General features: G+C 40.2%; 1 protein-coding gene across 2 annotated transcripts in view; it reads left to right on the top strand.

Moving 5' to 3' along the window:
* The first annotated feature begins 12,249 nt into the window (after positions 1–12,249).
* The window catches only part of KCNAB1 (potassium voltage-gated channel subfamily A regulatory beta subunit 1), a 266,191-nt gene continuing 250,689 nt past the window's right edge, over positions 12,250–27,751 (top strand). Inside the window, exon 1 of one of the 2 annotated variants that reach the window (XM_075268759.1) lies at positions 12,250–13,041. In XM_075268759.1, the coding sequence (XP_075124860.1) occupies positions 12,773–13,041 (269 nt within the window). In that variant the 5' untranslated portion in view covers positions 12,250–12,772. Of the gene's footprint in view, positions 13,042–27,373; positions 27,717–27,751 lie in introns of those variants that run through there. The other variant, XM_075268760.1, reaches the window with a different exon arrangement.

The following is a 27,751-nucleotide window of genomic DNA, read 5'->3' as shown; positions in this document are numbered from 1 at the left end:
ACTAAAATAAATGATGGTAAAAGGCAAACTTTGGAGACTACTTAGGTCTCTTCATCGGCTACGGTATAATAAAGTATCTAAACAAACACAAAAGAGCAGGAGTAATGGTGTAATAAATTAAAAACACAAACAAAACAACATCATGAGCTTGGAAAGTAAGTCTTTAAAGTAAGTCCGTCATCATGAAAATGCAGTCCAATCTGCAGGCAGCATATTATCGGAGCTGGGCGTATTATGTATAGTTTTATGGGATAGGATTCTATGCTTAGAAACAGTCATCTAGGAAGGTTAATTGTCACCGGTTTGCATTGTGATTAGCCCAATTATCAACGTGGCTAACCAATATGTACCCCACCACTATGATCTTAGGACTGTTTTTGGTGGCAAGGTAGGGCAGAATATTGAAAAAGAAGCATTGGCCACAATGCCAGATAGATATGAGTTCATTCATTCATGATTATTCTGATGTGTTTTCATGTTTGAAAACAGCTGGAAAATGTTGTTTAAATTTATCCTAAGAAGCCAGCTGAAAGAGGAGTCTCTACAGCTCTGGATAATACATAACCTTAACATAGTGTAAAACCATGAGGGTACATCCTAAAGTTTGTATGTTTGTATATTTGGATGTTTGTTCCTCAATCACGCAAAAACGTCTGAATGGATTTGAATGAAATTCGGCACATAGATAGTTTGTAACCTCGATTAAAACATAGGCTACTTTTTATACCGGTAAATGACATGGCTTCATGACTGTTATAAATTTATGTTCACATACTATATTACACTGCTATTATTTCAGCTTCTGATAAAGCCAGGGCTGTTATCCCCCTGTGTAAACACACGCTAACTCTCAGTAGTATGTGCTCATGCATTTGCATATTATCTGATCTGCTCCATGCAGTGCTGACAAACTGACATGGGCAAACACCTTTAATCCAAATTGGCAGTTTGCCAATTTTAGACATGCCTGGAAAAAGAAAATCTAATTTGTCGCAAACAACGAGATCTATGAATGTAGCCAGAAGTCAACAGAGTTCTCCTCAAGCGGAGGTCAACAACACACTCATTATATGGTGGCCCAGCGAGCTGCTGAGATGCTGGAACACAGCACGAGGAACGAGTTCAGCGGCATGCCAGCTTGACAGCTGCCGAAATGGATCATCAGGTGGATCATCAACTCCAACAACCTGCTCCTTATATGACACCGCAGAGAGCTGCTGAGATGCCGGAACAATCACAGGTACAGTGCGAGAAACAAGTTCAGTGGCATGCCAGCTAGAGAGCCACTGAAGTGCCGGAGCATGCAGATCATCAATGCCAACAACATGCTCATTATATGGCTTCCTAGCAAGCTGCTGAGATCAATCACGAACAATCACGGGCACAGCACGAGGAATTAATTCAGCGGCAGGCCAGCTTGACAGCTGTCGAATTGCTGGAGCAGGTGGATCATCAACACCAACAACACACTCATTATATGACGTCCCAGCGAGCTGCTGTAATCCCAGAACAATCACAGGCATGGCGTGAGGAACAAATTCAGCAGCAGGACAGCTTGAGAGCTGCCGAATTGCCGGAGCAGGAAAACCATCGATGGCAGCAGTTTGCTGAATATAGGCGGATCATCAACACCAACAACCCGCAAATGAACTCACGGGCAGAGGCTAGCATGTACATAAGGAAAATCTCTGCTGTTGAACTTCCATAGCAGAAATTCCACAGCAGGTTAGAAAGATAAAATTTCAGCAAAGGTTGTAAGTCACAACATAAATTGGCAAGGTGTAGGTTTTTGACTCACAACGCTGGTCAACTTGTGAGTCACTATGCCAGTGTTATACAACAGATTAGCCATTGGTAACTCACTTACCCCCTTCAACTATGTCTCTTGTGGACCCAGTATAAGACAACTTGGGTCAAGGAATGCATTAATTCCTTAACTCAAAAAGGAATAAAATACTCATGGAATAAAAGCGTAAAGCTATACAGCTGACATGATGGATAGTAACTTCTGCAGCCAAATGGTTGGAGATAGTCTGCCCTAGTCTGTACTGTTTGTCTCTTTTGTTTTTGAATGTTTAAGTTACTGTTTTCCTAGTGGTATTCAGTGATTTTACCTTCTATCAATCTCCCCACTGATAGGCCGACACAGTGCTTAAAGTTGCATTATAAACCCTTCACATTTTACAGGTGCCATATGTTTTTCAAGATGGTGGCCTTAACTCTCTTAAGGTCATTAATCTCAAAGGGTAATACCCTGATACAGGGGCTTAAAGTCCTGTGATATCCTTTCCAGCATCTATCTGCATACATAGCACTCTGTAACGGTCTGGGTCTGGTTCGGAGTCTTAGGCTAAGTTCACATGCAATTCCACGTGTGCATATTCCGTTGCGGCTGCCATGTCAAAATGGCGGTGCAGTGCACGGCATCCCGTCACGGCTTTCCGCTCCGGATTAGGCCCAAATGAATGGGCCTAGTCCAGAGCATGCTGCCACGAGGCGGACACTGCGACTGAATCAGCCGCGGATTCCAGCTTTCCGCAAGCGCCAACATGCGCTAGCAGTCTACATAGACCACCATTGTGAGGGGACAGATTATGATGTGGATTCCGTGCCAAAATCCGCCCCCTCTTGCCCCGTGTGAACGAGGTGTTAAGTTGCTGCTACAGGGGGGCTGACTTACTTGCAAGGCTGATAATGTAGTCAAGAGGAAGCCAGTGGTCAATGCACAAGATGAACATCAGTATTGGCGGCAGAGCAAGAGAGTCTAGCTAGATTACAGGCAGAGCTCAATAATCTAACAAGGCAGGAAGTGCAAGGCTGGGTTTAAATAAGAAGTTCAATCAGAGAATAGGGTGGAGCAACCAGAGAGGTGGGAACTGAAACTAAAGGCTAGGCTTCAGATCAGCACAGGAGCTGTCCAGGAGGCTGAATAGCTGAAGCGGAAGAGCTGTAGCCTGGGGCACTGAAGTCCCTGGGTTGCAGAGAGACCTCTGTACACTTTAGCCTTGCAGTCATTCATACCTTCCAGTTCTTGTCCTTGCCTATGGGAAGACCTCCACCAACTTGACTAGTCTCACCAGTGGATATCTCTCTCACTAAAGGTGCTGCTTCAGAGACTCTTGGTTCTGCAACCTTTACAGGATGCAGTTTCTATCCCTTCTTACACAGTTTTAGTTATATGTTGTTTTTACAAGTATCACCTAGTAACTACAGTGTGGTATATTAACTTACTCATCCACACTTCTATCCAGGGCCACTTCCGCTTTGTCTCCAGACATTGTTCAGAGTTAGGATGTAATGTGTGATGCCCCCTGGAGGTCAAAGCATAGGAGTAAATGATTATTGGCCATTGACTGCTGGAATAATCCAATAGGTAACAGTTTAAGAAAAAAAGCATGCATTGGAGGGCCAGGCCACCTAATGTCATAGATTCCATAGCAGCTACTATGATAGTAGTGCCGCCACTGTGTGTACTGCCTTACAGACTATTGTACCTTGTCTCAGTGTAGGACTATCATATTGCACTTATAGATATATATTATATATAGGTATTCATATACTGTATATATCCCGCTATTTTCACATCAACCTCTACTAGAGGTTCTTTGCAGTAATGTTCATAGCTTCCTTTTCACAGCGTATTCCGAGCACTATATTGCTGACTAGTCAGAGCAAGATTTTTTTTTTTTTTTTTATCTTAATCCATACACATAACAGAAACATAACAGACACAGAAAAATGTGGGATTAAACATCTGGGTTTTTATCCTCTCCATCAGAAAATCTTTTTTTTTTTTTTTTTACTGTAAAGCCGTAGCACAGCCTTGCATGGATGTCAGACTACGGTTGTGATTACATCGGAAATTAATTGACTATATAATAGAATGAAACATATACAGAATATGTATATTTATATTTATATAAGGACCAAGGATGTTACTCCATCAGAAATGAATAGATCCTGTAATAGAATAAAACATACATTTATATAAGGACCAAGGATGTTATTCCATCCGAAATGAATAGATTCTGTAATAGAATAAAACATACATTTATATAAGGATCAGGGACATTATAACATCTGAAATGAATAGACTATCATAGAATAGACATGTACATTTATGTAAGGATCAAGGACATTGTTATATCTGAAATGAATAGACCCTGTAATAGAATAAAACATACATTTATATAAGGACCAAGGACGTTATTCCATCTGAAATGAATAGACTATCATAGAATAGACATGTACATTTATGTAAGGATCAAGGACGATATTACATATGAAATAAACAGATCATATAATAGAATAGACATGTACAGTTATATGGGGACCATGGCCGCGATTTCATATGAAATAAACAGACCATATAATAGGGAAAAAAAATAAAATATTTCTATATGTCTTGCAGTTGAAATAAAAGACATGGCCTTTTAATTCCTAGGATATCTTGTCTACTTCAATTCTTTTCTTAATAGGACCACTGCCAAGGTGATGAAGTGTGTCCTGGCGGTCGGACCCCCAGCTAGTAACAGTCATCTGTAACAAGTGTTCAGTTCTCCTTACACTGCCACAAGGGATATGAAGCAGTCCACACTCACATTAATAGGCTGTCTGCCTATAGGCGAAGGGCATCGTGAGTGACTCTGAGAATCTGTGGATGTGTTTTCTGAACCAGACAATCTATATAATAATGACAATACTTACTTTGATACTAATATGACTATCCAGTTACAAGCTCAAAATAATCTGAACGTCATACCTATATCTCGATCTATACGTAATACCTTTTATATATTGTCATCAGTACAAGCTCCTTGGATGCTTTTTACGTGAATGCAGATACAGTCACTGGAACTGGCGGTAAAGTACTTTACTTTGGGTTAAAACACAAGGATATGGACAGCTGAACCATAAATGATTTAAGAGATCTTGGTTTCTGAGAAGAAACTATCTCCTATGTCCGACTTGTACATTTTTCATAGCTCAGATGGTGTTACCTCATTAGGAAGATGAACATTGGTGTTCTCCTTGTCAGTTCTCGGTACTTACTACCTGCTCCAATCTTAAAAAAATAAATAAAAAAATCAGTAGATGGAGTCTTAGAATGGAAATAAGCAATAGCCAAACCTCTGTCTGTCACATGACTAACAAATACAATAGCATTGCAATTCAATTATTTATCTGCCACAAGTCCTTCTGTTCAGTAAAATACTAGGTATATACTCGAGTATAAGCCGAATTTTTAGCACAGTTTTTGTGCTGAAAAAGCCCCCCTCGGCTTATACTCAAGTCGAGGGTGGGGTCTATGACCAGCCGCAAAATCAATCTATAGAATCTCCCATAAAATAGTGGGGAAAAAAGAAGCTTTAAAAAAAAAAAAATAAAAAAAAAAAAAAGTTCTAAATCACTCTTTTCCCTAGAATACATACAAAAGTAGACAATGATTGTGAAACACAAACACATTAGGCATCCCTGTGTCTGATAGTGCCCGGTCTACTGAATATAGGGTATCTGCAGTGCTCATCTTCCGTCAGGAAGGGGTTCATAGCAGCACTGCAGATACCCTATATTCAGCCAGGCTGAATTCCACGTGGGGGAAAAAATCCCAGTCCTCAAGCTCAGGGAAGGGGCAGATAAACAACCAAAACACCCCCTCCCCTTCCCCAGCATCTACTGCACCCAAAAACTCAGACCATTTTAATTTTGGAAATTTTCCAGTAGCTGCTGCATTTCCCCCCCTTGGCTTATACTCGAGTCAATAAGTTTTCCCAGTTTTTTGCAGTAAAATTAGGGGGGTCGGCTTATATTCGGGTCGGCTTATACTCGAGTATATACGGTAGCTTTATGGCTTTTGTATTAGTAAAGTGAAATTCCACTAATCCATCATTCAATAGTCCAAAAAGTCTTAGGCTACAGACACATCCCAGGTACATCTACGTTCAGGGATTCTGTCCCCCATTATGCTTGAAAAATTCAAGGAAAACAGTCCCACAAGGGACAAAAACATTAACATGTCATATATTTGTATTTTTTGATGACTGCACAGACTCAATAGAAGTCAATGGGACCATTTTTAACGTTCGCCAGTTGGATGATAATTGTTTTGACGGCCGTTAAAAATGGACCAATACATCAATTTATCATAATTCAGTGTTTGTTTCTAGCCCAGAACTGAAATATAATGTGGAATTTCACTAGACCACAAGACTAGATGACTATATATATTTTAATTCATAATATATTTTGTTTCCCGCTTGGTCACCCCCCAAGTGGAAACCTAATCCGCATAAAAAAACGGTTATCTTAGAAAGCAGGTGGACCCCATAGACTCTAATGGGGTCTGTGTGGTTTCTGTTCAGTTTCCACCTGAAAAGTGAAATGTGAGAGGGGAAAGGAATCGCATACGCAGACCGGGCACAGATGTGAACCGAACCTTAGTGAATTGTGTCATAAGGTAGAAAGAAAACTTTTCAAGAGCTGAGATGAAAGTTTTGTAAATAATCATTTTGGATGACCAAAATCCAAAGTGTATATAACATCTTACATATTACTAATATACAGTCATGGCCAAAAGTTTTGAGAATGACACAAATATTAATTTTTACAAAGTCTACTGCTTCAGTTTTTCTAATGGCAATTTGCATATACTCCAGAATGTTATAAAGAGTGATCAGCTTAACAGCAATTAGTTGCAAAGTCAATATTTGCCTAGAAAATGAACTTTATCCCCCAAAACACATTTCAACATCATTGTAGCCCTGCCTTAAGAACACCAGCTAACATCGTTTCAGTGATTGCTCCATTAACACAGGTGTGGGTGTTGATGAGGACAGGGCTGGAGATCAATCTGTCATGATTAAGTAAGAATGACACCACTGGACACTTTAAAAGGAGGCTGGTGCTTGGCATCATTGTTTCTCTTCTGTTAACCATGGTTATCTCTAAAGAAACACGTGCAGTCATCATTGCACTGCACAAAAATGGCCTAACAGGGAAGAGTATTGCAGCTAGAAAGATTGCACCTCAGTCAACAATCTATCGCATCATCAAGAACTTCAAGGAGAGAAGTTCCATTGTTGGCAAAAAGGCTCCATGGTGCCCAAGAAAGACCAGCAAGCGCCAGGACCGTCTCTTAAAAGTGTTTCAGCTGCGGTATCGGGCTACCAGCAGTGCAGAGCTTGCTCAGGAATGGCAGCAGGCAGGTGTGAGTGCATCTGCCGCACTCTGAGGCGGAGACTCTTGGAGCAAGGCCTGGTCTCAAGGAGGGCAGCAAAGAAGCCACTTCTCTCCAGAAAAAACATCAGGGACAGACTGATATTCTGCAAAAGGTACAGGGAGTGGACTGCTGAGGACTGGGGTAAATTCATCTTCTCTGATGAATCCCCTTTTTGACTGTTTGGGACATCTGGAAAACAGTTTATTCGGAGAAGACGAGGTGAGCGCTACCACTAGTCTTGTCTCATGCCAACTGTAAAGCATCCTGAAACCATTCAAGTGTGGGGTTGCTTCTCAGCCAAGGGAATCGGCTCTCTCACAGTCTTGACTAAAAACACAGCCATGAATAAAGAATGGTACCAGAATGTCCTCCAAGATCAACTTCTCCCAACCGTTCAAGAGCAGTTTTGCGATCAACAATGCCTTTTCCAGCATGATGGAGCACCTTGCCATAAAGCGAAGGTGATAACTAAATGGCTCAGGGAACAAAACATAGAGATTTTGGGTCCATGGCCTGGAAACTCCCCAGATCTTAATCCCATTGAGAACTTGTGTTCAATCATCAAGAGACGGGTGGATAAACAAAAAACTACAAATTCTGACAAAATGCAAGCATTGATTGTGCAAGAATGGACTGCTATCAGTCAGGATTTGGTCCAGAAGTTGATTGAGAGCATGCCAGGGAGAATTGCAGAGGTCCTGAAGAAGAAGGGTCAACACTGCAAATATTGACTTGCTGCATTAACTCATTCTAACTGTCAATATAAGCTTTTGTTACTCATAATATGATTGCAATTATATTTCTGTATGTGATAAAAACATCTGACAAACACACAGAAAAACCAGAGGGCAGCAGATCATGTGAAAATATAAGATTTGTGTCATTCTCAAAACTTTTGGCCATGACTGTACATTTGCAAAATACTATATGATTTTTTTAAAACTTAAAACTTTTTTGTCAATTTGCTTACATTTTTTTGAATCTGGCACAAATGCAGCCATCCAATATTCCTGTGAGCAGCATTCTCCTTAGCTTGCAGATGGGTGCGCTTTTTCCACCGATGGCTGACTGGAACCCACCAATTTAAATAGAAGCTTGTTTTAAAAGATGGAAAGCGCTCAAGGTAGTTGAGCTTGTTTGTTAGTTTTATTTTATTCCATGTTAGACCAATATATCATATACATGGTGTAGATTTTTTAAGAGCAAAGAGCCGAGAGCAACGTTTCAGGCTGTGAGAGCCCTTCCTCAGGCATATTAGAATCTGAATAAGAAGGCGAGATGGCTTCCGTATATCTAGCACAACGATATTTCTCATGGGCCCCAGGAGAACTGATCTTGGTAAAGAACCTAAGGATGAGGGAGATGTATGTCTTCCCTTAGCAAGCTCTGGACTGCAGTGAGTGCTGTCCATCCTTTAAAATAAGCTTCTGGCACCAATGCCGTAACATGTGTTCTGGTCATACTAGTTACCATCTGCTGTTAAAAAATGAAAGCATGAAAATTAATATTTCAGTTGATGGATCTAACTCTCAAATCTCATAGTCAGATACTGGATCTATCAGCATCAATAAACATGGCTTGTCTTTTTAAAATTTGGAATATAGAAAATGGTGGAAGGCAGCAGTGTGACTACAACTACAGTGAAATCCAAAAGTGCATTAACCCCTTCCCGACATTCGCCGTAATAGTACGGCGCTGCAGGGAAGGACTTCCCGCAAACCGCCGTACTATTACTGCGGATGCATGGTGCGCACACAGAAACTGTGTGCGCACCATGCACAGCGGGTGACAGCCGTAATACACGGCTGACAATGCCCCGTAACACCCGCGGTCGGAACCGGGTCCGATCGCGGGTGTTAACCCCTGAGATGCCGGTGATCAACATGACCACCGGCACCTCCGGGGTTACAATGTCATATGGTGCCGATCGGCACCCCCCGCGCCGGTTTCGGGGGGTGCCGGTGTTCGTAGGGGGCAGCCCGGGGTCTGATCAGTGACCCCGGGTCTGCCCCATCACTTACCCCGTCCTCGCACCTGGCTGATCCTGCCGTAAATGAAGCTGTCAGCCTGTGCGTCCACACAGGCTGACAGCTTCCTATACTCTGCAATACACGTGTAACACGTGTATTGCAGCGTATCTCTATTGAAGCAGTGATCAGCCGATCACTGCTTCAATCCCCCCTGGGGACAGAAAAAAAAAGTGAAAAAAAAGTCAAAATAAAAAAGTTTAAATAAGTTTAAAATAAATAATAAATAAATAAAGCCCCAAAAATCCCTTTTTCCCCATATAAAATGTTTTATTATGTAAAATAAAGAAAAATAGAAAAAAACATTACATATTTGGTATCGCCGCGTCCGTAATAACCTGAACAATAAAATTAAAACATTATTTAACCCGAACGGCGAATGTCGTAAAAAAAAAACGTAGAAAACCGCACAAAATAATGATTATTCACCACCTTTCCCTTACAAAATGTTCAATAAAAAGTAATCAAATGGTCAGGTGAAAACCAAAATGGTACCAATAAAAAGAAGAGGTCTTCCCGCAAAAAATAAGCCCTCAACCAGCTCTGTCTAGTGAAAAATAAAAACGTTATGCCTTTCAGAAGATGGCGATGCAAAAACAATAGATTTTTTCCCTGAATTGAATTCTATTCTGCACAAATAGCAACGCATTAAAAAATCATATAAATGAGGTATCGCCGTAACCGTACCGACCCGCAGAATAAAGGTAACATGTTACTTATGCTGTACGCTGCACGGGAAAAAAAATAAATGCTAAAAAGCAATTCCAGAATTGATGTTTCCTTTTACATCCCACCCAGAAAGAGTTAATAAAATGTAGTCAATAAGTTACAGGCCCCAGAATGGTGGCATTGAAAAGTACATCTAATACCGCAAACACCAAGCCCTCATATGGCCACATTGCCAGATAATAAAAATAAAAATCTACCTTGTACAATGTGAAGACAAAAACCCCAAAAGTCGCCAAATCATTAGGACATAAGTGGCTGCTACTAGAAGGAAATGTCTAAGCTGTGCGAGTGTTTTCAGGGGACACCCCATATTTAGAGCTTATGAGAGATAATACAGCAGCGCTGATCCCCCAGAATGCCCCTCTTCCCCATCCGCGTCATAGGAGCTGGTGGGAAAATAGAATGGGATTTGGTGTACCCAATTTACTCCGCACAGCTTACATATTCACTTCGGGGTTACTAATGCTCACTACATCACTTGATAAATTCTTTGAGGGGTGCGGTTTTCAAAATGGGGTCACTTTCTAGAGGTTTCCACTGTTTTGACTCCTCAAGGGCTTTGTAAATGCGACATGGCTGCTGAAACTGATCACAGCCAGATCTGTCCTCTAAAAGCTCTTTGGCGCGCCTTCCCTTCTGCGTCTCGCGGTGCGTCCATATATTAGTTTACACCCACAAGTGGGGTACTATGGTAGTCGGGAGAACTTGCCTAACAAATTGTGGGATGCGTTTTCTCCTTTAACCCCTTGTGAATGTGCAAATTCTAGGGCTAAACGAAAATATTAGTAAAATAAATTCAAATTTGAAAATTTCACCTCCATTTTGTATTAATTCCTGTTAAGCACTTATAGGGTTAAATTACTAGGTATATGTTGTTTTGGCTTATTTAAGGGGTGCAGTTTTGAAAATGGGGTGATTTATGGTGGGCTTTAATACAAGGGTCTTTCAAAACGCTTTCATAACTGGATTAGGCCCTTTAAAAAATGGGTTTCGGAAATTTCTTGACAATTTTGAATATTGTTGTTTCACTTGTAAATCTTATAATGTCCGTAAAAATTAAAAGGGTGACTAAAGTTTGATGCCGACATAAAGCGGAGATCTGGGACATGAGATTTATGATATAATTTTGGCGGTCTGACTATCTGTATGTAATGTACATCATTTCAAACTTTATAAAATGCATATTTTTCAAAATTTCCACCAAATTTCCAATTTTTTTATAATTAAACACAAAACATATCAACCAAAATTTACCACTAACATGAAGTACAATGTGTTACGAAAAAACAATCTTAAAATTACCTTGGTAAGTTAAAGCGTTCCAAAGTTATTGCCACATAAAGTGACACATGTCAGTTTTGAAAAATCGAGCTTGGTCAGGAAGTCAAAAAGTGCCATCGGCGGGAAGGGGTTAAAAAGTGGTCTACTAGATTGTGACTTTCGCAAAGAAGATGTTAATATGGAAAGCGTGAAATCTGTCACAGAATATGAGGTCCTGGTAAGTGGTGGCCTTTTGGAGAGATTTCGCTATGTGTCTTACTCTAAGGCTGAAGCCCCACGTGGCGAAAACACAGCGTTTTGGCCACGGCATATTTATACATGGCGTTTTCTGTACAGGTATAATAGGTGCTGAAAGGCCTTAGACGAAAACTCTGCAAAGTCACAATTAAAAAACTGTGTGGAAAAAAGTCTGATGCGTTTTCGCCATGGATGTTTCTGCAGACTTTTTTTTTTTTTTGCTGCGTTTCACTACATGGGGCCTTCTCTTAAAGAAAAACTCAGATTTATTTCTAATTCTGGATTGGCAGAAAGTAATAACCAAATATGAGAGCACCTTCCAATCCGTGTATCTCCAGTTCATGACATGGTTTAAAATTCTCCAGTTATCAGAATTGAATTTTAAGATTTAAATTTTTCTGAATTTTAAAAATAACACTTACATTGTTTTCTGCAAATCAATGAATTTTGTGGCCCGAGCAGTTATTTTTCGCTAAAGTACCCCTGTCATGCTAAAAAGAATTCTGAAAATTTTTATAGAAATTGAAATTATTTCTCTAGATATTGTATAAGCCAATCATATGAATATTCTCTTAAATAGAAAAAATTATGGTTAAGCCAGGAAAGATATTGTAAACTGCGGTACCTTATGTATTTGACTCGATTCCAATAACATTAATTTTATTGAGACTCCAGTGCACAAAGAGGATGTAGGAACGGATCAGGCTTCTTTTTTTTTTTTATCACTGTTGATTTAAGTACATTTAATCCCACTCTCGCGTACACTCATGATTACAAAGTACAGACAGCTCTCACTCTATCACAATAGAAAAAATAGCAAAGGCACAACAGTCCAGCACAGCAGCGGTAGAACAATCCCCAGATTAAGGAATCTACATTGCATTTTTTATTTTATTTTCTTAGGCTTAGTTGATACAGGCAGAAGTGAAACTCTTCAGAACGGGATTGCATGAGTGACAAGCTGAGCCGCAGCTTCTCGCAGATTTGTACGCTTTACCTGCGCCAGGTGGGCTTCTCTTTTCAGCAGTAGAAAGAGAAGAGGACTTGCAGGTCTTTGCTCTTGTTAACCCTTCTTAATCTGAAGGGGCCTGCAATGCATTTGCTTTGCAATGCATTGCTGGCCCCTTCAGGACTGAAATGGTTAAGCTGAATCTAGAAGGATCTAGTTACCTTTCCATGACCAGCATAAAGCTATAAGGGAGGACCAAGCAGTGGGAAAACACAAGTACATTATCTCTGATGACAGTGACATAGTGTCTGGGTGGTAAAAAAGGGCACAATGCTGGCAGCACGTACTGGGGCTGTTGGGGGTAAAATTCAGGATGACAGCGCCAAACTGAGGAAGTACTCTGTCGTTTCTTTGGGAAACAAAGCTCCAAAAAGTGTGGCGGAAAATGGGAAAGGCAAGAGGCACAGCGCAGCAGGACAGGTCCAACCAAGGACTGGGAAAACTGCTCTTCTCTATGAGTTGGAGATGAACTGGTACCTGAGAGTCTGCGAGTTATCTTATGAGCATACTATTGCCTGCAGGACTGGGATGCCCTACAGGTAAGTAACAATATCTAAACCGTCTATATGAACAGATAGTCATTTAATATTCTCCTCTACATAGTTCTGTACGTGTAACAACTACAAGTAATGCCTTAGTAATATCAGCAAATTGTTGTCCGGTTATGTATAAATACTAGTTTCTGGTTATGCCAAAGTACGACCACAATCATTCCTATTGGTACTGGACAGATGGTCCAATGGTTCTATATAATGAGACCCGAAAGTGGGGTTATAGTCACTGAGTGTCACAAAGTATTGCGAATGATACATATTTCTGTGATGATGGAAATCGCATATTATGTGAATTATTTTGACTCTTTTTAAGTTACTCTTTTTATGTTAGGTTTAAAGTAAGGTATATTATGTGATATATTACCTTGTACATATAAGATTTCAATGGTGAAGGACTTGGGATTCCATATATAAACTTCTATAAATTCTAAACACATATAACATGCGTAGTAAATGGTATACATACAGTCAGTTTAGTAGATTGCAGCACCTTCTTCCATTTCCATATAACTTGTAGAGATAGTTGAAATGAATCCAATATATATATATATATTTTTTTTTTTTTCTTTTCCTTACAAGAAAAGAAGCAGCATGTTTAATCATTAGGCAATATAGGACTGTACAAGTACAGGAAATATAAGGGCTATAGGTAACTGACCTCTAACCTGCAGCCAGCAGTGAAATTTATTGTTACCAACAGAAGTCACAGGGTCAGTGTAAAAGGGAATGAGTCATAAAGAAGCATGTAATCTGTCAGTCACTCCATACCCCAGAGCGGTGCTGCTGCTAATACCCCACCGACTGCTGGATTAAGTCCCTGACAATAACTCGGATCATATTAACCTTTTCATTACTAGTAGATATTCTTTATATGAAATATTATACATTTTGTCAGCTGTTTATGTCAAGAAGGGTTAATCCTACAGTAAGAATTACTGAAAAGAAAATACTTATATACAGTGGGAGCCTACAAGGAGTCTCTGTATGAAACCCTATCACTACTTATGTAACGTTGTAAAAGTATCAGTATTACGAAGCAAACAACACATTGCTCCACCAAGAGAGCAATCGAAGTTAATCCCCTGTAATGTCCATTACCATATCAATTCGCTAAGTGATTTATTATATTTATCCAGTTATTTCACTATATATTAACTAGCTACAGAAAGTCCATAAACTACTTTTAGAAGACATAGCAATACAAATATTTTACTGAAAGGTTTGTAAATTATATTTATAAAGATCACATTCTTATATGAGAAGCTGATGATACCCAGAGATAAGTGGCACCTCAGACACTACTTAGCGTTTCGTGAAGAAGTCGTCTCTGGCAACTCACTTTTGTAGGAAGTTCGTTTCAGGTTGATTTCCTGCAAGCTTTTTTTTAATCCTTTTTTATTGTTTTTAATGGCATTTTCCACTACAAAAATCACTGATAAAAGGCTATGGTCAGATGTTACTGGTCATTCAATAAGAAGTTAAGATTAACCTTACAGCCTTTTTATTTAATTTTTTTTTTTTTTTTTACCATTTTTTGCCTCTTATGAGGCCTGGCGTTTTTTCCCTACATGAAATCAATCGCAAATGCAGTTTTTCTGTGGGGACCTTTCACCACCTCCATCATCTCCAGTTCTTAGCGTCTATAATTAATTAATGCTCCGGCACAGTCGGAACTTTTTTCTCTGTTCCCATCATACCCAAGCAATCACTGCAGTTAGTTCTGGTGCCTGATGTGCTATATAGACTATCTTCTGTCAAGTGGGCACTATCAAGCAGGAGTAGACAAGGGGGTGTGATTCAGAGCTCCACTTAGAGGTAGACAGTGTCAAAGCTCAGAATCACACCCTTGCCTGCTCCTGCCTGACATTGCCCTCCTGACAGTAAAGAGTCTACAAATGAGGCACCAAAACTAATGGCACTTACTGAAAGGAAATGATGGGGACTAGAGAACAAATTACAACTGTGATAGAATCAGTGTAACAGCGACTATTAAATAATGTAACTTGGTGATGGATAGTAAAACCTTTGGTGTTCAATTTAATGGCAATTGGCTTACAGCTGAAATACACCATATGAATCCAGTTTTCTTTCCATTTCTCTGCCACACAATGTATTGAATGCAGCTATAAGCGAAACTCCATTAATGTCAGCTGGATATAATGTTTGGCCATACGGTCTTGCTAGTACTTCATGGCCACTAATGATATAAAGCTGAAATTAATCAGCATTTCATATATAGAGAAGTCAAAGCACCAATGTCCAGGGAACTAGATAAGGCTGTAACTTCATCCAGTACATTGTGTGGCACTATCGTTTAGTTTGGATAATGGAAATACTCGCACTTGTTCTTTATTTTCAACTTGCTTCAAGCTTTGGCTTACCCCTTGTTCACATCTGTGTTGGTATCCCGTCCGAAGCAAGCACTATAATGGGGTCCGTGTGCTTGCCACCAGATCTCCACAGGGATCATGCTGACAGGAAAGTAGTTCACAATCTACTTTCCTGTCTGCATGATTCGTGCGGGCAGCGTGCAACAAGCACATGGACCCCATTATAGTTTATGGGGTCCATGTGCTTTTACTGCACAGCACTTGCAATTGCATTTTGTATTCCATTCGGGAGGTCCCCATGCGGACTCCCCCAGATGAAATACTAATGCAGATGTGAACGAGGGGTGACAAACACTGATGCAAAACACTGTTTAAGGCTAAGGCCCCACTGGGCGGAAACGCAGCGCTAAAGCTCTGCGAGAAGAACCGCTGTGTGAACGCATTGTGTTTCTTCCTGCAGCACTTTCAACAGAAAGTTCAGAGTTTTCCTCTGCTAGACTTTGTTACAATTATATCTATAGGAAAGCCGCCAGCATTTCCGTAGATATAATTGACATGCTGTGATTTTCAAAACCGCTACGGTTTCCGCCACGTTTACATGTCTGAATGAGCGGAGCGTAAACTCCACATGAAGGCTCCCTAAGGCTACATGCATATGATGTGTCCGCACATAACGTTTGCTTGTCACCAGGCCATGACTGTATTGCCCCATTCAATCAGGTCAGTGAGCATGGGCCACAAAATGGACTGGAATAGGACCTGTCCTGTTTTGCTGTTTGATCACAGCTCCATACACAGGACCGTGAAAATACATGATTGTGTGTACAGGGCCGTAAAAATGAATGGGTCAATGTCCTAGCTATGTAAAACAAGGCTACATACCACTGTAGTGAACACAAAGCCAACAGTCTGGGGGTTCACTTTCCAAATTAAAAGAATTTTACCAACAGGCCAGGGTCGCATAGCCAAGTAGGCCACTGCAATAAAATGGTCAAAAATATGGTATAGCCAGTGGTGTCATTGGTGCATGTTGGTTACCTAGAAGTGTGTAAATCACTAAGAGCATACAAGACTACAGCACTGAAGCAAGGATCTGTGAGTACAGCATTGACTGTGCTATTCATGACTATTATATTCTTGTGGCAATGAAGATCAGCAACTCATCCACTTGTGCCAGTTAGTTTATAGCCGCTGAGAAAACACAGCATACTCATAATGGAAGCCTGATATGTACATGTTTGTGCTCCCTCCAATCCGCTCAGTCCCCAGACCCTTTACCAGCCATTGACCTCTGCTATGTTTCTGTCTCATGAACACAAAAGACTCACACTGATCGCTCAGCAGTGTCCGTGGCTATTGTCTGTACAAGATTTTAGCAACGGACACTAGCTGGTCTGTTTGCAATTTCCATTTATTTCAATGGGATTTTATCTTGTCCTTTCTTGATTTTGTCCTTTAGTGTCCGTTTATAACCATGTCCGTTTTTCAAGCGGACAAAAAAATTCTACATGTGGGACTTTTCTGTCTGTTTCAAGTTTTTATTTTTAACATTGAGGTCTATGGGCAACGGACATATAACGGACAGTTACTGTCCGTTTGTGTCCATTATGATAGGTGTCCTTCTTTTTTTTTTTTTTTAACAGACACGTTCTGAGCGGACACCAATGGTAGTGTGAACCCTACCTAAGTAACCAAGGTACTGATTTACATAGTATTTTAAGATCCATGACTCTCATGGTCATTCCTAATAGCAATGAAATGACAATGAATATTACTGAAATCATCCAATTGTTTGGTCACACTTTTAATATGTAACCCAATCCTAATGTTTCCGTCATCTTGGAATTAATGACCAAGTTCACACAATATTCATGATAAATGGTCATAATGACACAAAAGTAAACAGCTGAAGCTCTGAGCAAACACACGAGCAGCTGTGCCTATAGTTTACCTAGGAGACAGAGATATGTATCTGTTTAGGCAAATTGCCTCTCTTCACTGTCTACTGTCCATGCGGTTAGTCAGATGGAGTAATGAGTCTCTTCACTGTGGATGCACACATCCTTTATATGTAAGAACAAGCAAATTCATTGTGCTTTGCATAGACGCCAGTCTTTCAGAGCCTTGCATGGGTAAATCTACACCTGTACCATAGAGGACGGTGAAAAAGATATCTGCTTTTTTCCAGATGTCCCATTGCTTATGTTAAATCACTTCTCATATAATATGAGAACACACGCTGCAGTATCACTGCATTTATTTAACCAATACAGCTCTACTTCCAGGTCCCCTATGTAAAAACTAACTGTCCCCCTCTTGTAGTCTTGTACAGGTTCTTGCCACTGATCAAAGTTGATGTGAGCAATTAAAGCTGGGCCCTCTCGCTCACTGGGCCTCATAGTGGTCTCGGTTCCATTACTGACCAGTATCAAGCAGGGGTGTAACTTAAGGTTCAAAGGTCTTGGTGCAAAAGCTCAGCTTGGGCCTCCCTATGCTACTACTCACCACCATCAGCAACGTCCCATCCATATGTAGCAGCATTTATATCCCTCTTTCCTTCTCTATCTGGAGGCAGAAAACTTGTTCACAGCATGTCTGTGCACACAAGCTTCCTATCACCCCACCATTGTCTGTAATGATAAACATGTATTTCAAATATAATATCCTATAAAAATACCCTCCTACCACTTCAGTAATATCAGCGTAAGTACAGCAACATGACCATTATGTAGATTGATCTTTTTAATATATAGAAGTAATTTGAGTAATAAGAGTTGGAGTCCTAGACGTGACACAGACATTAAATGACAGCTGAATTTCTCTAAGGGCTCATTCACATGACAGGGCTCATGGGCTGTGTATTGTATTAATGGCTTCGGCCTCTTAATAATTCACGTGCATCCCATGTGCCAGAATTTAAATCTGGAATCAGGAAATGGCATAGAATTCAGGTATAACTTATTCTGGCTTTTTGGCATGAACTATAGTAAATTTATCGGATTGAGGTGTTCAGTCCAAGCCCGCCTTTTAAAAAGTGGCAAGCAAGGCAAAGAAAGAACAATCTTTGGGGCAAAAAAGCGCCATGTGTCAAAGATGGGCGGTATTTGCAGGCATCAGTGCCAAAAAACTGGCATAAATTATTTGGTTTATTCAGCACACTGTGTTTGGGGTAATGTGTAGCCAGCAATTATTGAGGATCGCCATCCAGCCGGCACTAACAAAGCGCACTATTTTGCTTCCACAATCGGGGTACTGTCGGGGTGGCACTTTGCTATTATGGGACACAGCGGCAGATTTACTAAGCAAAGTGTGCCAGAATTTTGGTGTAATTTATGGAAAAAAACCCCTCTCTAATGATATGTTCACACTGAGTTCTTTGCAGGCGGATTCCGCGTCAAAACACGCCTGTAAAATGGAGATTAGCACAGACTGCAAGACCGTTTACTGGGTGAGCAAATAAAAATAATAAATGTAGATTTTTCAGATTAGCAGGGTGTGTTACTATTTTATTGAGTGACAAAAAAAATTATAATCCTTAAAACACTAAGATTTTTCAGGTCAGCTTGGGCAGAATCAGTGTTTTGCCATTAGAACGGTAGTTTGTACTTAGTGCAAAAAAAATTAGAAACACTTGCTCAAAAAAGACCTACACTTGCTCTATTGCAAAACAGACTTACACAAAATTAGAGTATTGGCAATATGGTTAGCTGTCCATTGTCTGTATTGCTACAGAAGTCAGGCTCACAGCACAGATATTGTCCTTCAATCCTATTTAGGGCTTCTATCACTATCTGGATAAAATCTGACTAAACTGTGTACTAATTCTCCTACTCCTATGATTCTTGAGATCTGTGACAAGTTTTGCTGCTGTCAGTGCTGTATATTGCAGAAGAACATTGAGTAGTTGCTTCGGATCATGCAGTGATGAATAACACATTCATCCACTATATGTGAAATGCTTTGTGTTCCTGCTCACAGCATCATATATACTGTATCAGCGCCTATCACTGACTATTGACTGTGAGGCTGTCAGGTAATGTCAGCTCAACTTCTCCTTTCTTGGTGTGGACTTGGTGTGTGCATGGGCAACTGTTTTTAGAAGTGTAAATCATGAACCCTAATGAAGACAGAGATGAATGTGAGTGTTGACAATCCTTACAGTGCTGTGGTCTACGTTGCTGAAATAAATAATGGTTGGTTTATGAGGGTCAACTCATAAGGGTCAACTCCTTATGAGGGTCAATGACCTTCATTGTTATTGATTTACAATGTGGTTTTGGTTGAATAAAGCTCAGTTTATTTAATAATTTATTTTGACTGAGCTCTTTGTGCATACTTTTTGTGGCTTGAAATTACCCCCATCCCTCATTCTACATTTATGATCTTAAAGGGGTTTTCCCATAACAAGGATCCTATCTATACTACCAGTTTATGTGGATTTAAGACTTTTCCTAAATACATTGCTTCAGCAAAACTGCTTTGTTTGTCCACTATCTTAATTTATTCACTTCATTGTTGACACTGCGTTTCTATGGCCACTGGGCTTATCTGCTCATTCCCCAAGTGAGGTAGCTGCCTGCTCTCAGGGAGGAGGGAGGGGGGGCTTGCCTGTATTTCTTAGCTGTTCCTGTGTCTGCATCACACATGTGACCTAGCTTCCTGCTCTCAGATAGAGGAGGGGGGAAGTGAGTGCTCCGGGAGGCTTCACACGGAGTTCAGCTCCACTCATTCTGAACATAAAACTTGTTCAGAATGAGCGCATAAAAAGCAGCTCCCATTCATTTCTATGGGTGCCGGCATTCGTGCGCTACCCATTAAAATGAACGGGAGGCTTTTTACCCATTGCTTTCAATGTGATACGCTATTCACGCATATGTGGGGCTCATACAGCATAATTTGGCTGATAGAGCCCCTTTTTATGTATGGAGAAATTGTGCTGATTCTAGTCCTTCCACTTTCTATGTAAGATTGCGTCTTAAACCATTGTTTCAATTATTTTTCATAAATAAACAGTACTGGCGAAACAACATTTTTTAATACATTTTATGAGAAAAATGCTTCTTTCTCCACTTATCTTCCTCCTATTCCCACCCCTTCATCGTAAACTGCTGAATTTACTCTTCAGACCAGAGAAGACTATCTGCAGTTTATAGAAGCCTATGGAGAGGAAAGGAGAGGAGGAGCAGAGTGAATGAGGAGCAGAAAGACACATATGAAAAATAAAGTCTGCATTGTGATTGGTTGCCATAGGCAACAAGACTTTCTGTTAAACAGTTTTGATAAATCACATTGACCATGTTATCTGAATGTATTGAATGTTTTAACCCTTTAGTAACAGCCTCTTTTCAGTCTTGATGACTAAGATTAAAAACTGCAATTTTGGAATTTTTTTTAATTTGTTTTTTTACTAATGCTAATAAATATAATGGCAGCCCTGATTATTTATGTGTATTCCAACACAAAATCTCCATATAAGACCATGGTTTCATGGTGATCTAGCACATAAAAATATCAGCTTTTGAGACAGAATATTTTTGCGGCTTACTTTCACTCCTATTATAAAAAGGCTGTGATTACATTACATGGCCACTATGAAACAGGCAACATGCAATATATACAGTGAAGGGATAGCGCTAGTATGATAGCCACAGTCCTGTCAAACAAGTGATCAGCAAGTGTCTAATTTCTAATTGATAGCCTATATTTGTATAGGGTGTACTGACATGAAAAACAGACAAAGCTCTAGTGTCTTGAGTCAATCATATAACTCCCCCCTTAATATAACTCAACATAACAACATCATGAAATACTATAAGACACAAATATCCAAAGGCAGCTGTTAAAGAGATGGATGGCATGTCTGCTTTATTAACTTTAGAAGATAGGATTTTCTGACTCCATCTGAAATGTAGGTTACTGACAATATGACAAGGGACTGATCACCATATTTGTGTCATCTGTACATTGGAGTTGCTCCAATGAGTTATGCAAAGGTCAGAATCAATCGGGAAAAGCTTCTGGTGAATATTTTACATGTCCCACTTACTGATGGGGGATTGCAGTTCCCGGAGTATGCTAAAAGCAAAATGCTGGGCTTTACTAAATCCCCAGGAAGCAGATGATTAACATACATTGCAGATTAGCATGTTGAAGCAGGTCTCCTATTACTCTGCTTTTATTTCATGCTGTTGAAGGTATTCATGGCAAGTTTATTTTAGACAGGCTTTTATTTCAAAGTGCTGGAAATTTCAGTTTTAACCTTCTGCGCAAGACTGATAACAGTTCACGGTGTTATGAGGACTTGGCCAGAAAATTGCATTCTATATAATTGTACATGGTACCCTAACATATATTAATGGCATAGAAACTTGTTACATAGAAATATATCAGGCCTTCCATTCATATATTCATAGGTGTTTCTGTTAAAATTTTGATTTCCAATACCCTTTCCTTCTGTTTTGGACACAGTCTACCAAGAAGAGGACATTTTAAGGAACCTGTCACATTCAAAATGTAGTCCAATCTTTAAGTAGTATGTAATGGACTAAAATAGGGGAAGGATCAATATAACCTGTCAATGATTCATTGAAATCTCTGCAGTTTCTATGTTGGGAAGTCAAGTAGGCGTTCCTATCCAGTGATTGACAGTCTCCCCTCTGCGACATACTAAAATAGCTGTCAATTATTGATAGGACGTCTCCTTTACTTCTCAAGACAGAGCAGATTATACTGAATGTTTTCCTGCTAAATTTTTAACCTACTGCCTAAACATTTGACAGCATTTTTCATGTGTCAGGTTAACTTTAAGGAGATATAAATTCAATAAGCAATAAAAATTGCATTTACAATATAATACAAGATCTATAAATTTAGTGTCAATATTTGTGATTTGCAAACAATTCCCCAATGTATCAAATTACCTCTTGTAATAGATTTAAGTTGTAATAGAAGTTTATATGGATGAAAATGGAGACGGGATAATTTGAGACAAAAATAGAAGAGTGTCATGAAGAAGACAATTCCAATAAATACCTTCAATGGGATCTTCTTAGACCAATAGTAAGTCATCTGTTTTACGGTTATCTTTTGTATTTTCTCATTGTCTGACCTTTCATGTCCTCCTGCACAAGTGGTTTTATATACCGCTGAAAATCTGACAGTGCAGTGAATTCCCATTATGTCCATTATTTTCCCCAAGCTGGAGATATTGGTGCCATTAGTTTTGGCACCAATCTTTGCTCACTGTCAGAAGGGCGTTCCTGACAGTCTAGCTGGGCTGTGAGGAATGCCCCTCCTGACAGTGCTCGTCCATAGCCCTGTACTGTCACAGGCAACGTTTCTTACTGCCCAGGAATGACATTGAGCTGTAAGGAACATCTCCCCAATATAAGGCTATGGACGAGTACTATCAGGAGGGGCGTTCCTCACAGCCCAGCTAGACTGTTCTGAATGGCCTTCTGATGGTGGGCAGAGATCATTGCCGAAACTACCAGCACCGATATCTCCAGCCCGGGGGCAAATAATCGGAAAGCTGACTGAATTCAGTGCACTGTCAGGTTTCTAGCAGTATATAAAACCGCATGTGCAGGAGGACATCAAAGATCCTCTATAAGCCTTCCTGTGTCCAGAAAATGAGTAAAAAACATTCGACATTAGCAGATAAATATGGGAGGCAGGATCATTATAACATATATGGTAGTAGTACAATATACCATGATAGAATCATAATTTATAGCAGAATTCCAGAAAACATTTGTTCCTCCATTGGTATTAGGCATAGTGTACATAGTGGTGCTGGGATTCTTCTTCCTAAGTGTTTCATTCCCGGATTATCAGCCTCTGCTTTACCACATGACCTCAGTGTGACTTGCAGTCTACAGTAAAGAGACTGTAGGTTTTTGGTAGTCTTTATTCAGGTCTATAAGAGTCCGTTTGAGGCAATAATAAACATCCCTACAGAAGGTGAATTCTTGTCCACGGTGAAGAGGCTGAAGATCTAGAGCAGCCACAATGTGGTCACATGGTACCACTGGTGTAACTATAAGGGTCACAGTGGTAGCAGCTGCTACTAGGCCCAGAAGCCAGTGGACCCCATAGGTCACCCTTAACATACAGGCAGGATAAAGTTCTTAGATTCCCTTTGTAATTTCTTTTTATGGGTGGCAGTGTTGTAAATATATGACCCCTGCCTGCTGGTGCCGGGATTGAGAAGATTTTTAATACACAGTTTTTCACTGTCAGAAAAGAGAAAATAAACCTTTTAATGGCAAATAAAAATTATCAGGTGGTCAACAGCATATAGCTAAAGAGTAATTCTGTGAGGCACATTCTGGCCCAAAAATGGACATAATAACTATGTGGGGGCACCGACATGGAATGGTCCTGATTCACTATTATGGTTACGATTAGACTCTAGTATAAATTTGGTGCGTTTTAGGCTTATGTTGGTGCAACTTGTTTGAGTTAAAAGTTTTGACTCGCTAAACATGTATTCTCAGAAAAGGGAGTGGGGCTTATCTGTGCCAACTAACAGGTGGTATAAACTTAGACTAGACAGTCTAAGATGTGCTAGATTTAACATCCAGCATCAGTCACTGTGATAAATGTGGTGCATTTTTAGACGGCCTGTCAAAGCTTACACTGTCTATTAGTAAATCTAAGTTAAAGTATTAAGAGTATTTGCAGTTGCCATTAATAATTGTATATATCAGTTTCAGCTGAATTATTATATATTACTAGGTATCATAGTCACAAATATGAGATAATGTACGTGATTAAATCCTCCCATTAGATCTGGATGAACGACAGGACATGTATCAGCAAATTCTAATGGTGAGCCTCCCTATACTGAGATTGGCTTGAAACAGACTTTACTGCAGATGATTTTCAGATATTTCCATAAATCATAAAAATAAGCATCTGTTAATGTATTATGCACAGCTAACAGGAGCATTAGAATGAGAAAAATGATTACCGTGACATCCACTGTGGAACAAACTGCCCTGTCGGCTCTTATTCTAAGTGATGGTGGGCAGATACGTTAAATAACATTGAGAAGATATGGCAGGGCGGTTTATCAATAGCTGGATTGATTTCCATTGCATGACTGATCTCTGTGTTGCAGCAATTAATGGATAACCAGTCACGTCCCTCCAACCTTTTATGAGGAGCTTCTCCATATCCTCCTCCAACTCTTCGCATCTTTCAGTAGCTGCCATTCCACCGACTCTCGTGCAGATGTAATTGTAAACTTGTGTTAAAATAACCTCCATTTTATTAGATCATTCTAAATATACTATATGAAGAATATATATGCCTCACCTCTTAATCACTGAACTCGGGATTTTCCTTCAGTTCAGTTCAGGTGTATAAAACCCAGTCATACCGATTGCCTTTGTAAGAGAATGGGTTGTTCTAAAGAGCTGAATTCCAATGTGGTACTTTAATAGGATGCCATTGTTGCATCAAATCTGTTTGTGAAATTCAATGCGTCCTAGTCCTAGACATACATGATCAACTGTGAGAATTACTGAAAAGAAGAAGCATTTAGAAACTACAGCAACTCAGCCACACAGAGGCAGATCATGTAAAGTTACTTGAGTTGCTGAGTACTGAGCTGCACAGTGCATTAAACATTATGGGATCATTATACTAGTGGGGCCCCCTGGGATGCACATTATACTGTGTGGGGTCAACTGTGGAGCATAATATACTACCTGGGGCCACTGTGGGGAGCATATTATACTGTGTTGGGCCACTGTGGAGCATATCATACTGTCTAGGAGCACTGTGGGGGGAATAGTATACGGGGGGAGGGGAGGGGGGGCGGGGAGGCTCTATAGAGCTTTATACTGGGGGCCGTGGGGGGGGCATATCATACTCTGTCGGGCCTACTGTGGAGTAATATATGGGGAGTTGACTGGGGAGCATATTGTACTGTGTGGGGCTACTAAGGGGTATTATACTGTGTGGGGCCTCTTGGGACCATATAACACTGTGTGGGGCTATGGAGAGCATATTATACTGTGTGGAGCATTATATACCATATGGAGCATTATACTGTGGGGAGGGGGCTGGGGCTCAAAATTCCTACTGGCAGCCCTGTGTGCTCTTTCTGCATCACAACTCCCACACGATAACACGATAATCTTGCACATACATGTGGTGCACCATGGCGGTGTCAAGCCCCATGCAGTATTGTGCATGAACCGGCCATGGAACTATTGGGGCCTGCACAGTACTATAGAGGATGACTATAATGGGAACATACTCAGGAACGACGGATAGTCAGCACATAATTAAGGTTTCAGCAAAGGATCTGTGGTGTAGGCTATTAGTAGGAAGCTGTTGGGTGAGCCTTAGGACATTCAGTCCGATTCTGGGTCCTGGCCGTGGGCTCCTAGAAACAACTCCACTTGTGGGCCCTACACATCCCAGTCTGACACTGTCTGGAAGCTGCATGAGTTTCCATGGCTGAGCAGCTATATGTAAGACAGTATATTACAATGCACAATGCCAAATATTGGATGGAGTGGTGTAAAGCATGCCACCTTTAGAGCAGAGGAAATGTATTCTTTGACTGACTGGCAGACTGATGGACAAGTCTGAGTTTTGCAAATACTACAAGCATGTATTATGCCATTGGTGAATTTTAATAGAAAAGAGCTAATGCTATAGAGTTGTCTTTCAGGGGTTGATCTAGGCACTTTGGTTCCATTGAAGGGAAATCTTATTGCTTCAGCATATCAAGACATTTTGTACAATCGTATACGTTCAACCATGCCCCAGTACAGAAAGAATTTTGTGTGGAAGAAATTGACTGATCCCAATAAATCACCTTCGCGATGACCTGGAATAGAGATTGTGCATTCAGAACTCTTATTCAACATCAGTGTCTGACCTCACAAATGCTCTTCTGGATTAATTGGTAAAAATACCACCAGCGTTTCTATAGTCATAATTGACATGCTGCAATTTTCATATATGCAAACATTTTTTAATTCACACCTTTTCCACTGTAATGTGTGGATAGGATTAGCCAGAAGCCCATCCACTTTGCAGGTAGTGTAAACCAGAGCATTCTTTGCCATGGCATTTCCACTGTGGCTAAAACACTGTGTGTTTGCAACGTGGAGCCCCGATCTTAAACAGTGCCTGTAGTGACATCTTGCCAAGCTTTATTAACATTGTGGTGGGCATATTTGAATAGTTAAAGGAGTGTGTCAGTAAGTTGTGGTAATGGTGGATCCCTAATTCTAGAGTGAATATATTGTCTGTTTACTCTGAAGGTGTGTATTAAAGGACAACTCACGCTACTTGCTGCTTGCCCATTTGTTATTGTTCTGTTCCCTGACTTTAGCACAAGTGAATGCATTACACAAAATACTATGGGCGGCTGCTCTTCTTTTTTTATGTACTTGTGCTTATCCGTATGTATTACCTATACAATGTAACATGTTGTTTTGTCCTGTATAGTCACAGCATATAATACATGCACAATCCGCGGCTGGTATTTTATTACTGCCCCTCTTTCCATTAGTAGAGCCAGCCACAAGTGTAATCATAACCATCAAACCTTTTGTGTTGCAGAAATAAAATACCACTGGCCAAGGACAGCTTGTTTTTTTCCATCTGCCATGCTGACTGCCCTTGCAAGAGTTATCTGCCCTTTTAATGGCTTGTTTGAGTCAGTGCCTTAAATAGATACTATGAGAACAAGTATTTGGACTGTATCCCGCAAAAATATTTGTGCTTTACCTAAATATAAGGACGTGGGAAAACTAGCATGCCCTAAGGGGATCAACCTTATCCCCATTGTCAAAACTAGACTAGGGATAATCTGAACATAGAAAATAAGTTCTATCTGGCTGACGTCCACGACATGATAGCTTTGATAAAAATGTAACAGTGACAACCAGCTCCACTGGGAAAGACAGATCACAGAAAATTCCCATGATATTTATTATAGAAGTTTTGCTTCTCTACGTTTAGATCTGTAAAGGGAAACGCAAGGCACAACACACAGTCCTTCTGTGCAAGCAAAGAGGCGTAAAAGACAATTGCAAGTTCTTAAACAGGCCTCAGATAGAACATGCATCTTTACAAGCCAAGTTATGCCGATATGCCAAACCCTAAAATTGCAGGGCAAAAATGTAATGAAACTGCAAGGGCGAAGAAGCCAAATGCGGCCTCCAAAAATTGCCATCCATTACGATGCTTGGCAATGACGCTTAATGCAAGTATGGAGCAGAAGTACCTAGAGAGGTTTGCCAATGTACATGGTCTATCCCTGAAGGAAACAGTCAAGGCGGAAACTGGAATGATCTACAGGTAGATAAACTTTATACTTTCTGTTAGTCTTAGAT

Source organism: Leptodactylus fuscus, chromosome 3 (assembly GCF_031893055.1).
Source record: "Leptodactylus fuscus isolate aLepFus1 chromosome 3, aLepFus1.hap2, whole genome shotgun sequence".
In the NCBI taxonomy this organism is placed as follows: Eukaryota; Metazoa; Chordata; class Amphibia; order Anura; family Leptodactylidae; genus Leptodactylus; species Leptodactylus fuscus.
This window is presented reverse-complemented; position numbering and strand designations above follow the sequence as displayed.